The sequence below is a fragment of the Oxyura jamaicensis genome, chromosome 3 (assembly GCF_011077185.1).
Source record: "Oxyura jamaicensis isolate SHBP4307 breed ruddy duck chromosome 3, BPBGC_Ojam_1.0, whole genome shotgun sequence".
NCBI classification, from domain to species: Eukaryota; Metazoa; Chordata; class Aves; order Anseriformes; family Anatidae; genus Oxyura; species Oxyura jamaicensis.
In genome coordinates, this window is record NC_048895.1 from 37978087 (window position 1) to 37990696 (window position 12610).

The following is a 12610-nucleotide window of genomic DNA, read 5'->3' on the forward strand; positions in this document are numbered from 1 at the left end:
TTTTATTTTATTTTATTTTATTTTATTTTATTTTATTTTATTTTATTTTATTTTATTTTATTTTTTCCCTCAGCCTTTCTGCCCCAAAATTTGTGTGGTACTTGATTTCTTTCCTGCATATGCATGTAGAATTCATACAGAAAATGTGTTTCTCAGAAAAAGTAAATAAATTGTAAAACATCTGTGCTTAAATAACTGAGTGACAACCTATGCTCTAAGATTTGTGACTGTGAAAACTTCAGGGAGAATGTGGATAATCTTACCCCATTCAGCAGTGAAAGCCCTTCCTCACAGAGTCCAAATCCATTGGAAAGTAATTTTTGTGAGTGGATGAACCTCAGAGAAAGTGCTGAGAATGTGACCTACCTGTTAATCTGATTTCTGTTTCCAATTTCTGAATCAGTGATGAGAAATGAAATTGCACTTTATTTTTAAGTCATGAACACAGTCATGATATTTTTCAGTCATGAACAGATTTTGAAGTGTGTATGAGCAAATATATTTAATTTCCTAATGTATTTCACTGTGGAGTAGTATGACAAAGCAAATGGTGTTGAAGAAAGAAGTCAAAATTACACAAGTCCCTCTTTAAATTAAAAAAATATATTGGAAATGCAGTGGTGTCACTGTATTAATTTAATACCAGTCATGCTGACTTATATTTAGAAACTGGTTCTTTGTGTGCAATATTAAGCTTTCCCTACAGGGAGTTGTTCTGCACAGAATTCTCCAGGTTCCTGTAACTGGGTTCGGAAGCCATTCAGCACACAAGCACTCATCAAACCAACCCAACCTCCTGGCTCTCGCAGCACAGGAAAATCACTGCAATGGTTAGATCAGTCTTCTGAGGTTAGATGGAAAAAGTCTTGATGAAAATAAAATTTCTCTTGCTATCAGGAGTGCAGGAGAACTTCCCATGTGCTTCATGATCTGTAAATACTCTAAAATCTACAAGTTAAAAAAAAAAAAAAAAAAAAAGAATATATATATATATATATATTTGCCTGATTGAACCTGTCTCTTTAAGAAGCGATAGATCATTATAGCTCAGTTAAATTTCTCAGTGGTCTCATGGTTTGTGATTTTCATTAATAAAACGCACTTTCTTACAAATTCAATCTTCTTCGGCTAAAAATGTCTTGATTTTTTAAAATGATAGCATTTTGATTTTGATTTTATTTTGCAGATCTCGTTATGCCTTTCTGTTGTCAGATCAGGGTATACGTGGCTCATTGCATCTCTGCATAGCAAAAAATGGATCGCTAATTCCCATTAATTTTGTTATAGTTTAGAGTCAACACCTTTTTTAAATGTACTCTGTAGAGATTGTTTAAAATAAAGGTTTTGTTCTTGAAAGCTAACCTTAGCTTTGCCCTGGACTTTATGACTATGACTTGGAAATTAACATTGCAGACTTCAGAGCACCCACTTTCCTCCAAAAATATTTCTTAAAATATTGTGACAGCTTCAGCAACTGCTATTTTCAAACGATTTATTTTAAAATTAATCACCATTTGGCTTTTGAGCAAATGCATTTCATGGAGAACACAGTTGAGAGATCTGTGTTGAATTATGAATGTAAACACATCTTTTTGCTTTCTTGAAAAAAAAAGTTGAAAGTTTTTCATATTTGTGGACTTGTTGAATTTTATTATTTTTTTTTTCTGGATAGGTGCTGACACTGAAATAATCTCACTATTGTCTCAAAGACTCTGAATCTAAAAACCTGTTTCTAATGTTTTCTGAGAATGATCACTTTGTTTTGTCCAATTTTATTTGATACAGAAATTTGCATGACAAGTGAGGGTTCTTCTGGGATTTCAAAATTCAGTTGGTGTCTTCTGCGCCTTACAGATCTAACAGCCAGCCTCCCTTTTAGCTACCTCACAAAACCGAGGCAGGGAGACTTTGGGAACTTCACTTGAGAATCTCCTTTGAAAACGTCATTATTAGTGTTTTTGTTATCAAGCATTACCTGTGACTGGCACATTAAACACTATACAAAATCTTAGTACATTTTAACATGGCAAATTTTTTCTATCTTTTGGGTTGTGACTTTAAATCTTTCAAATATAGCACTTACAATCTGAATACTTTGCTTCAGAGTACTTTACTTGCAGTTCAAAATGAAGACTCATAATTTCTTGCACTGAACTTATTTTGCTTCTAGTTAAAAAGTCTTATTTGTTTTAGATCATTCCAAATTATAAAAAGGAAATATATTAGCTAGAATTTTTAAAATACTTAATCGTACGATGACATCATCAGGCATTCAAATTAGTTCCCTCTGAGCCTGGAAACCAAATACTCCTATTTTTTTATGAATTTATTTTTCCCCTTTTTTGACATGTTCGATACCAAGATAGTAGCTTTCATGCTATTTATATCATCCTACTAGCTAGTAATTTTGATAGATTCAGGATTGAAAGTTAAAGGTGTTTTATCATGTATTAGCACAGTTACAAATAGTGAATTCTGTAACATTTTTCATCCTAATTATTGGATCATGATTCTCCTGTAGATGTGAAGTATGGTATATGAAAAATGACATGTATTTACTGGTCACCAAATTTTCAAAGCTAGGACTCAAAGGAAATATTGCCTTTCCTGTAAAGCATTCACCTGTTTAGCTGCCTTGTTTCCTGAGATAAAAAGTTATAGCAATGGTCTTGCTTTTAGAAACACATTTGCATAAACAATAAAGCTTAGAAAAGGGCACAGATATGATTGAATGGAATTACATTGCTGATTAGACATATAAAGTAACCGCTAAAAAAAAACAACACAGCAAGGTATTAAAGATGATGCCTTTATTATTATTTTAGGACTAGAGTTGCCCACAAGATCTCCCAAAGGAAAATGGACTGATAGATTTCTCACTGGTGATATGACATACTACTTGCAGCTTTGTTTTACTTGAATACCCTTCACACTAGAAGGAGAGCATATATGTTAATATTTATTAACCTAAGCTTTTGTCATTGATGTCATGCAGCTCAAATCATCGGAGTGTTCAAGTGTGATAGCTGGCTTAAACTGCTGTTCAGGCTTTTGAGTATCAGGGGAATAGCTTAATTATAAAATCTGAATAGAGTGGTAATGATCTTTCAGAATCAGATGATACAGTTGTCAAGAAATCCCATTTCCCCCTGTTATTTAGAAGACAGTGTAACATATGGAAGTGAAATATCTGATGTGTAGATCATGTAGGCAAATATTATGCCTGGAGCTGCGGACTGAGAAATATGGTGTGTCACTGTGGGAAAGTGTTTGGAAGAGGTAAAGAGAAAAGCATTTGAAGGTGAGATAAAAAAGTAGAAAAATTCTTCCCATGGGGTACCTACAGGATTTGAAGGAAAACAAAGTTAAAAACCAGTTTTTAAAAATCTCATGTTGTTTCTCCATTTTTTTACTCTGACTTTCATGGGTTTAGGAAAATATTTAGGGCTGACTAATTTCTCTAGTCAGCTAATGAACAAAATGTACCTAGGTTTGGAACTGTGTCATTGAAGTCTGTGAAGTTTTATCTTTCACTAAGACAAAATTCATCCTACAGAGGCAGCCTCATTAACTTCTTAAAGACAGAAATTGTATTTATAAAAATTCACAAAAATAGAATATTTTGAGGTAGGAATATCTTCCTGAAACATTTTGTATTCATCTGACAGTAGGAGCATGCAAACTTGCCTCACTTAACAAATAACTCAGAGTAAATACTATGAGAAATGTTGCTGCTGAAGTTTAATATCTGTCAAAATTTATACATGTAAAAAAGTATTTAAAATCTCTTATCTGGAGATGGTTGTAAAATCTCCACAGTTTTCATTGTTATGTAATCAATTTAGAAATGTGTACACACATGAAAAGCTACATTAAAATAAGCTAGGCTTTGTGAAATACATGATAAGGCTATTCACTAAGTTTTATAAAAATGGAAGTAACAAAATTATATTATTTATAGTTAAAAATAGATTTTCTTTCTTCTCTGGAATGCTTTATTAATACACCATATTCATAGTTTTAATAAGATCAAAGTAAATTATATATAATTAGAAGTACAAGAAGAAATTTGGGAGTGATGGGAAAATCTGCAGGTTCTAATATTTTATATTATTGCCTATTCATGAGATTTTATTATTTTGATTAGTTTTGTATTTGTGTAGACTTTTATTGTCTTTTTGGTTTTTTAATTTAAGTTTTTTAAAAGAATGGTATTATTATGTCTGCCTAGAAATGGATAAGCAACTTAAATACTATTTTTATAAGGAAGTATTATGTGATGTCTTTCCATTATGTTGCTTGTCTGAAATGTAGACATTCTGCAACCATCATGAAACACAGAACATGTTCATCACCCCCAGCTTCTGAGTGCATTTTTGCTTTAAGCCAGTTTTTGTTATTTAAAGTTGTTTAAATCATAAATCAGTTATTTAAATCAGTTGGTTAAATCATACATGCACTTCTATTTTTGTCTGCAGAAATGCTTCGTAATCTGTTTTGTAATTCAGTGTTCACAGTGGTGAAGTCCAACTGCAGCTTGGAGTCTAAAAAAATGAGGCTTCCTTCAGCTGGTCTTGGCACAGAGAGTGTGAAGTGTGATAGGAAGTGCACAGCCAAGAGCAGCAGAGGGGGATTAAGAATCAGGAGGTAGGGTTGGAAGGATATGTGTTGCAAAGGGCAGCAGAGTCTGGTATTGGAGATGTTAAGAGGGGAGGAATAACATGCCCTTAAGATAAGGGCAGGAAATTAAATACCAAGAAAAGAATAGGGAGTAAATACAGGGATACAGAAGTAGAGGATCTGCAATGGTAAGGAAAGGGCTTCAGCCCCAAGGATGAATTAATTCTATCAAAAGCTTAGACATGAGGCAGAGCTGTTGTAGTAGTACCTGCTTAGGTAATTGGTAGGCTTTCACTGGTAGGCAGCAGAAAGGGTTGAAAGTCATTACAGCAGAAGATAAAAAATAAGAAGGCAAAGCTGAACATAAACTGGATCTCCTAAAAAGAGTTCATAATGGTATGTATTAGTCCCAAGGAGGTTTTTTGTCAGAAATGACCTGGAGCATATACTGTCATATATTGCAAAATCATAGAATCATAGAATAGAATATCCTGAGTTGGAAGGGACCCTTAAGGATCATCAAGTCCAACTCTTGACACCGCACAGGTCTACCCAAAAGTTCAGACCATGTGACTAAGTGTACAGTCCAATCTCTTCTTAAATTCAGACAGGCTCGGTGCAGTGACCACTTCCCTGGGGAGCCTGTTCCAGTGTGCAACCACCCTCTCTGTGAAGAACCCCCTCCTGACGTCCAGCCTAAATTTCCCCTGCCTCAGCTTAACCCCGTTCCCGCGGGTCCTGTCACTAGTGTTAATGGAGAAAAGGTCTCCTGCCTCTTGACAACCCCTTACGAGGAAGTTGTAGACTGCGATGAGGTCTCCCCTCAGCCTCCTCTTCTCCAGGCTGAACAGGCCCAGTGACCTCAGCCGTTCCTCGTACGTCTTCCCCTCCAGGCCTTTCACCATCTTCGTAGCCCTCCTCTGGACACTCTCCAACAGTTTCATGTCCTTTTTATACTGTGGTGCCCAGAACTGCACACAGTACTCGAGGTGAGGCCGCACCAGCGCAGAGTAGAGCGGGACAATCACCTCCCTTGACCTACTAGCGATGCCGTTCTTGATGCACCCCAGGATACGATTGGCCCTCCTGGCTGCCAGGGCACACTGCTGGCTCATATTCAACTTGCTGTCTACCACGACCCCCAGATCCCTCTCTTCTAGGCTGCTCTCCAGCGTCTCATCGCCCAGTCTGTACATGCAGCCAGGGTTTCCCCGTCCCAGGTGCAGGACCCGGCACTTGCTCTTATTGAACTTCATGCGGTTGGTGATCGCCCAGCTCTCCAACCTGTCCAGATCCCTCTGCAAGGGATCTGGAAAATCACAACATATATTGCATTTACCTTTTCTAAGTTTCATTTGCAAATTAATTGGAAGGTGGGGGAAATCTAGTATTAACTTTAAAAAGAGAATTTCTTCAATGTAAATTTTCCAATAATGTAATTTTAAAATGTAGGTTATCATAAACTTTTCTATTGTGTTTTATAAGTCTTGGCCTAAAGCAAGGAGTGGTGGCATGTTTCTTTTGCTAAAGCTGTGGATAAACATATATGTGTATATATATGTATATATAAAAAATATTCTTGTTGATTCTCGACAAACAGAGCAAAAAAGAATATACAGGTCTCTTGCATGTAGAACAATGTCAATAGGTATAGGGAACTAAAGAATAGGAAGAGAAAAATTACTAATCTAAAAATACCTATTACTTCATTCCTAGGTTCAGACATTGTTCAGTGGTTGACGAAGAACTTATCTATAGAAGATCCAGGTAACTTTTAATTTTTGTATGTTTGAAAAAACATGTCATGATGTGGGTGGTCAGGCAGCATTTGACCGGTGTGATTTCATCAGCAAAACAGACAGCATCAAATCTCAGAAACTTTTGCTAAGAATCTCATGATTTTGGTTATCCATTTTATTATAGCATGTACCAGGAATACCAGGAAACAAGTGGATGTCCAAGAATGAAAACAATAAGTGATTTAATTAATGGAAAATTGGTTTATGTTTTACTCCCAGAGGAATTAACTCACTGTCATACTAAATAGTTTGTTAAGCACAAGTTGTTTTCTTAACAGATTTTTCCAGTAGATTAAAAAATTAATAAAATTAATAAAATATGCTCTTGTACTGATACCAAGAGCTGTATTTGTATCTTTAAGTTTGGACACTTTTATAGCATGTTAAATGGAGAGTAAACTGTAAATAAAATCAGCGTGGTGACGAAGAAGCGCTTACTGCTCAGTGAGCTGGTTTGGGATGTGGAAATAAAGATTTGGTTCCAAATTCTGCCACAGGTTTCTTATGAGGCAAGCTGCTAACTCAGTTTCTATCATTTGGTGCATGTCTGATATTTATTTCCCTGATTTACAGGAAACTTTTTAAGTGATGTGAATTTTTCTGGAAAAGAATGGTTTCTAGTAGAAAATTATGAACATCAGAAATAAAATTTCCTATTCTGTCTTGGTTAGGGGAAAGATAATCTTCCCACTTCAGAGCATTTTTTTTAAAAAAATAAATCATTTCTCTGTTTCAGAGTTTTTTGGAATGGAATATCTATTTTTTGTTTGCTTCTTTTTAAATTTTATCTTATTTTTCTGTCATATCAGATATGAAAGTGAAATCATTGTGGAATTCCAGCAAAAACTAGTATCACTGAGTTTAAGATTATGAGTTGGATAGTTTTATAGGTATATTCAATATTTGGAAATATGAAGTTCACAAAATTATCTGAATTGTTACATCAGACAGATCACTAATTGCTGCCATTTTAGTATAACTTTAAACTGAGTGTCATATATTTGTTTCCTAAAGCTAATGTTTAGATCACTTGAAACATAAGTGTGATATTGCGTTTCTCAGCTGTCAACTAAAAAACACTCAACTATCTACTTTTATTAGAGTTTGAAAGATTGCCATTCTATGTTTATTTGTTATGGAAGCTTAACCTTTATTTTTAAAACCAAAACTGCAATACTAGAATAGGCTGTTCTTCAGATTATCTTGTTGTTGCAAAATCTGGAATGGCTGAAACCTTAAACTAAATGGTTCCCTATGTTGATACCCAAATAAAATTAAACAAACACACAAACTACTAACATATGTAACAGGAACACCACAGAAATTTAATCCAAGCTGCATTATACCCTCTCAGATTGCATGGGTGGAAAAATTATCCAAAATGACAAAAATGTCTTATGCATGTCAGACTTGGTCCAAGGACTGGACAGTCCAAAGTCAGCTATCTGGAGCTGGCTGGATGCAAATCTTCAGAAGGCAAGCCACCCCAAATGTTGCCTTTGGGTGACATTCAGAATTGCCAGAACCTCACAGATGGTGAGCAACAGCTATTCACAGGACAAAACTTCTGATAGTATTCTAATTTATTAAATCTTTGAAGATTTTGAATTTATTCCGGTTCTAGATAAGACCATCCAGAATTTCCCGTGGAAAAGCCCTACATTTCTGGGAGCTTTTGGCACCATCATTTCAATTTCCATTACCTTCTGTCTGCTTTTCAACAGCATGCCAGTCTGTCTTTGAAAAAACGACTATGGCTGTCTTTTTAAACTCCCCCTTAGGGTCCTGTTACCAAGCTGTTGTGCAGTTCTGTGATGCATAAATAAATAATCCCTGTGTTTGCAATGGAAGTTATCATCTCTATCTAGTACTGTTATCAGTAATATAATGTGGACCTTCGTTCACATATTTTGAGAGTATATTCCAATATCTCCAGAAAAATTTAAAGATTACTGTACCCCTCATCTGTCACTGCTGTGAACTATTCATGCAAGCAGGGCATGTAAATTGTTATCTAAGGGACAAACAGATTTAACTTACTTAGTATGCAGTACATAAAAACAAAACACCCCCCCCCCAAAAAAGCAAACAAACAAACACATTTTGTAGTTTTTTGTTTGTTTGTTTGTTTTTTCCTTTGTTTTGCATAGAGCATACAACTCCAATAACATTTAAATGGGAATGAAGAAGGCTGCTTTATGGATAGTGGGAGAACAAAAGGCAGGAGATGGTCAGTCAGCAGCATTTTTTTCACTGTGTTAATAAGTGTAAAGCTAGTGTCTGGAAACAGTAATTTCAAGCAAAAAGTAGTTACAAGTGTAAATTTCCATTAAAAAAAAAAAAAGCACATTTTTCATAAGTGGAAAAGCATTTTATGTGGAAGATTTGAAAGATTTTGGCTTGCTGAGTAAATCTCCATCAAGAAAATAAACTAGAGACGATGGGTGGATTCTGCTAAATTATACCTGATTTGAAGTTTTTTCAGTGGAGCAGAGTAGAGTTTCTGCCCAGAATAGCTGTGTGCAATGTACACTTGCTGTTATGTTGTTTGCTTTTCAGTGTGTACTTAAAAAAAAAACTTTGTGCTTCAGCCTACAACTCATCTGTAAAATTTTAAGGAACAAGAATTATCTAAGTTATTTTTAATGTGGAAGTTTATTTTCGTCATAAAAATAAGCCTGACCTCAACCCCAAAAGAAGCAATTAGCTGAGTTTACAGAATTGTGAGAGCTTGTGGTTTTGCATTTAGACATGTATTTGTTGAATTGATCATTACAGGGTAAGTGCTGACTCTTCACTGATGGTGCCAATTACTCTTAATGCAGAAAATCTACTCTGTTTTTTCTACACTGTGTTTTTCTTTTTTACAATGATAATTAGTGTTGTGAAATGTATCAGGCTGACCACACTACAGACTGAAATCCTTTTAGTCCTTAGGAAAAATAAAATAATAATAATAATAATTAAAAAAAAAAAAAAGAACAAAAAAGGATGATCAGTTTTGATTTAAAGGTGTCAGCTGAAATCTCCAAGAGACTGGTTCTGTACTTGGCTCTGGCACTGATTTCTTTAATGCTCTTTGGCAAGACACTTGATTTGTCTGTTCCCTAGCATTATAACATGCTAACAGTAAATCATGCTGTTGTCTTTTAATGAGACGAACCAGTATCTGTTCTTGGTTTAATGAAGAATAATCAGTATTTTCACAGTTAAATGTGTGCTATATACAAATATGTATGCCATACTCAACCCATGAAAAATATCTACTTATGTGTCTCAGAAAGAGCCTTTAATTTACTGACATCTGTAAAGCCAATGGAAATTACTTGTCTGAAGTCACTTCATTACTGGCTGGTTGCTGTAGAAGAGCTGTAGTACTGCAGCCAGCTTCAGGATAGGCAGCCTTGTGTTCTGAGTGCCTTAGTCCGTCTCCTTTGGGATGTCAGTTGAAGGAGTTCGGTACTGCTCTTGGATGACAAGAATTACACTCAGAAGTGTTACCAATCCTTGATGAACATCTCTTCAACAGTTCAGAAAATGCAATGATGATGGTAGCAAAAATTTAAGCTGCTATGAGAAATTTTAAAGAAAGCTGATATATATTAAAATGAGCCTATAACGGTAATGTTTTCTCTATTCTCTCTTCTTAAATATGTTTACAGACATATATTATTAAATCAAGCTTTCTAAGTTATAAAACAAGACTGTTCCTTGAAATAGACATGCTCACATCTGTAATTCTTTCCAATAACATTCTGTTCATTTAACTTATGTAGCTAATTTGTAACTAGCAGCAGCTGTGTAAACTGTGGTCTCTAACCCAGTGCAAAAAAAAAGGGAGAATTCAGCAGCACAACATCTGTTTCTCTTCTACTTTTCTCTCCTTTTTTTTTTTTTTTTAATATATATATTTTTTCAGTTAATTTTTTCTCTAGCAGCAGCTGTATTAATAATGACCTTGAAAATACACTGTGTTTGCTTTAAGAATTAGAGGAAAAATATTAGCGTTTTTATCTGAGTACATTAAAGTGTACTTGAAAACCTATTTCTGCCCTTTCTTCACATATGAATGCAGGAAGGCAGCAGCAAACAGCAAACCACTGCAACCTGGGAGACAGTGCCAGACAGCTGCAGGCGAAGGGGAGGTTCCCCTTCCAGAGTTTGCTAAAGGAGAAAATAGCCTCTTATGAAATGGAGGAAGAAGGAAACGAAAAGGTCATGCTTCTGTTTGCAGTCTTTGCATTAATCAAAACAAGTGAAAATAAAGCAAGAGTAGAATGCATTTTTTTTTCTTTTTTTTTCAGTTTAACTGGAAAAAAAAAAACAAAAAAACTCACTTGCTACATTTTATACTGTCTGTACACATACCATAAGCCTTGTATTAGGAAATTGGGATCTACAAGACATTTAGCTTTTTTTTAACTCTCTTTTTTTTTTTTTTTTTTTTTTTTGGTATGTCTAACAGAAACTTGGGTGCATTTTGTTTGGTGAGGCAAATCTCGTGAACCTTCACCAAGTCTAATGTAACTAACTCTAACTTTATTCTGCTGGGTGAATTTGATCTGAGCCTGTCAGGTCCTGTAACAATTAAATGAAATAATGTCTGTAATTTCAGATGAACAGAAAGAAAGTAAAACTCAAATCCTGCCTGGGAAAATGTCAAAATTGACAGGCACTCCTTTAGTACCAATAGTATTAACATTGTGATACTCGAGCATAATAAAACTGTATGGGGCAGTTTCCTTTATGTACGTGTAGCATTTATCTGTCTTTGATAATCATTGGACTTCTAGCCACTGCTGGGGTTTCAGGACTGAAATGGTAGATATTCATATGCAGAAGTTATTCTGTTTGCCTAAAAGCCTTGGACAGACTTGGCAAATGGCAGATAAAGGTGTATTCCTTGTCATCTAGCTGTGACAGGATAAATCAGACATAATGGGTACTGTTTCTTCTTTCATACTTTTTCACTGAAGTTTCTTCCACTTTGTTGTAGTCCGTTACTCTGTGTAGAATGCATGTGTGTTACACTTGTCTCCCAAGAGCACACAGAACAGCAGGGGTAGCCTGATGTGAGCTTCCCCTCCTTGTGCATGCTGATACCAATTTTTGAGCAGCCTCATTTCCATGTATTAACTCTTGAAGGTGATTTACATGTTCCCAGGTTGGCCAGTTAATTTTCTTGCATAAAAATAGGTGGTAGGCTACATCAGTGCTTAATTCCAATTTCCCTTCAAGGAGTGGTCATTTCGTCTGATAGTGTGGTGTGTTTAGTAGCTGGTTAAAAATGAACATTTTTTTTACTCCTGCTGTGAACAAATGGAGTTTGTGACTAGTACAGATGCAAAGGTATCAGTGACTGATCACTTAACATAAGCAGATAGGTCAAACTATAACACTGTTACATCAGACTAAGTATGGCTAAATAAAATTCCTTCTCCCTGATTGTAATGAGGTGATATTATTTTACAAGATGCTATATTAAAAAGTTTGTTTTTTCATACTAGTAATAAACTATATTTATAGATAATAGGATTTATGTATTATACAACATCATAACTCTAAAAATGCCTTTAGAAATCACTTAATAAACAGTGAAAGATATTTATCAATATAACAGGTTATATTAAGAAGGTAGAAAGTATGTCTAGTCTATTTAATCATATTTATGATCAAATTAATTTTATTATTTTTTTGCCTATAAGTATTAATAATTGAATAATATTTATTTAATTTATAAAGGAATGTCTATACTGGATCAATGAGTAAAGATCACAAGTATGGAATTTGCATTCTTCTAGGATAATTTGCTGCATGACAGAAAAAAAGGAATTGATATTTCTGCTATTAGAATTACAAATTGCGAGTACTGTAAATTTTTTCTGTAACCAACCTATTTGCACTTGTCTATAGAAAACTAATTCAAAGTAGATTTATTGTGGTTATAATAAGGAAAATCCTCAAACTCTTCAAATGACTTAGAATATATGTACACATATTTAAATAATTTGACCATAACTTAAGTTGTGTCATGTACATTTCCTAAGTAAAACAGAAGTCTCTTGATATTTGCTTACTTCCGGTTAAAAACAAACCTTCAACTGAGAGTTTAAATTTCCTTCCTTCCTTCCTTCCTTCCTTCCTTCCTTCCTTCCTTCCTTCCTTCCTTCCTTCCTTCCTTCCTTCCTTCC

General features: G+C 34.8%; 1 protein-coding gene across 8 annotated transcripts in view; it reads left to right on the forward strand.

Annotated features, from left to right (window-relative positions):
- RGS7 (regulator of G protein signaling 7) overlaps window positions 1-12610 on the forward strand; it is a 268343-nt gene that overhangs the window by 139735 nt on the left and 115998 nt on the right. For 6 of the 8 annotated variants that reach the window (XM_035320392.1, XM_035320391.1, XM_035320394.1 and 3 more), the window contains exon 4: window positions 6337-6387. The exons of the other annotated variants lie outside the window; for them this stretch is intronic. In XM_035320392.1, the coding sequence (XP_035176283.1) occupies window positions 6337-6387 (51 nt within the window). The remainder of the gene's footprint in view (window positions 1-6336; window positions 6388-12610) is intronic. 8 annotated transcript variants of the gene reach the window in all.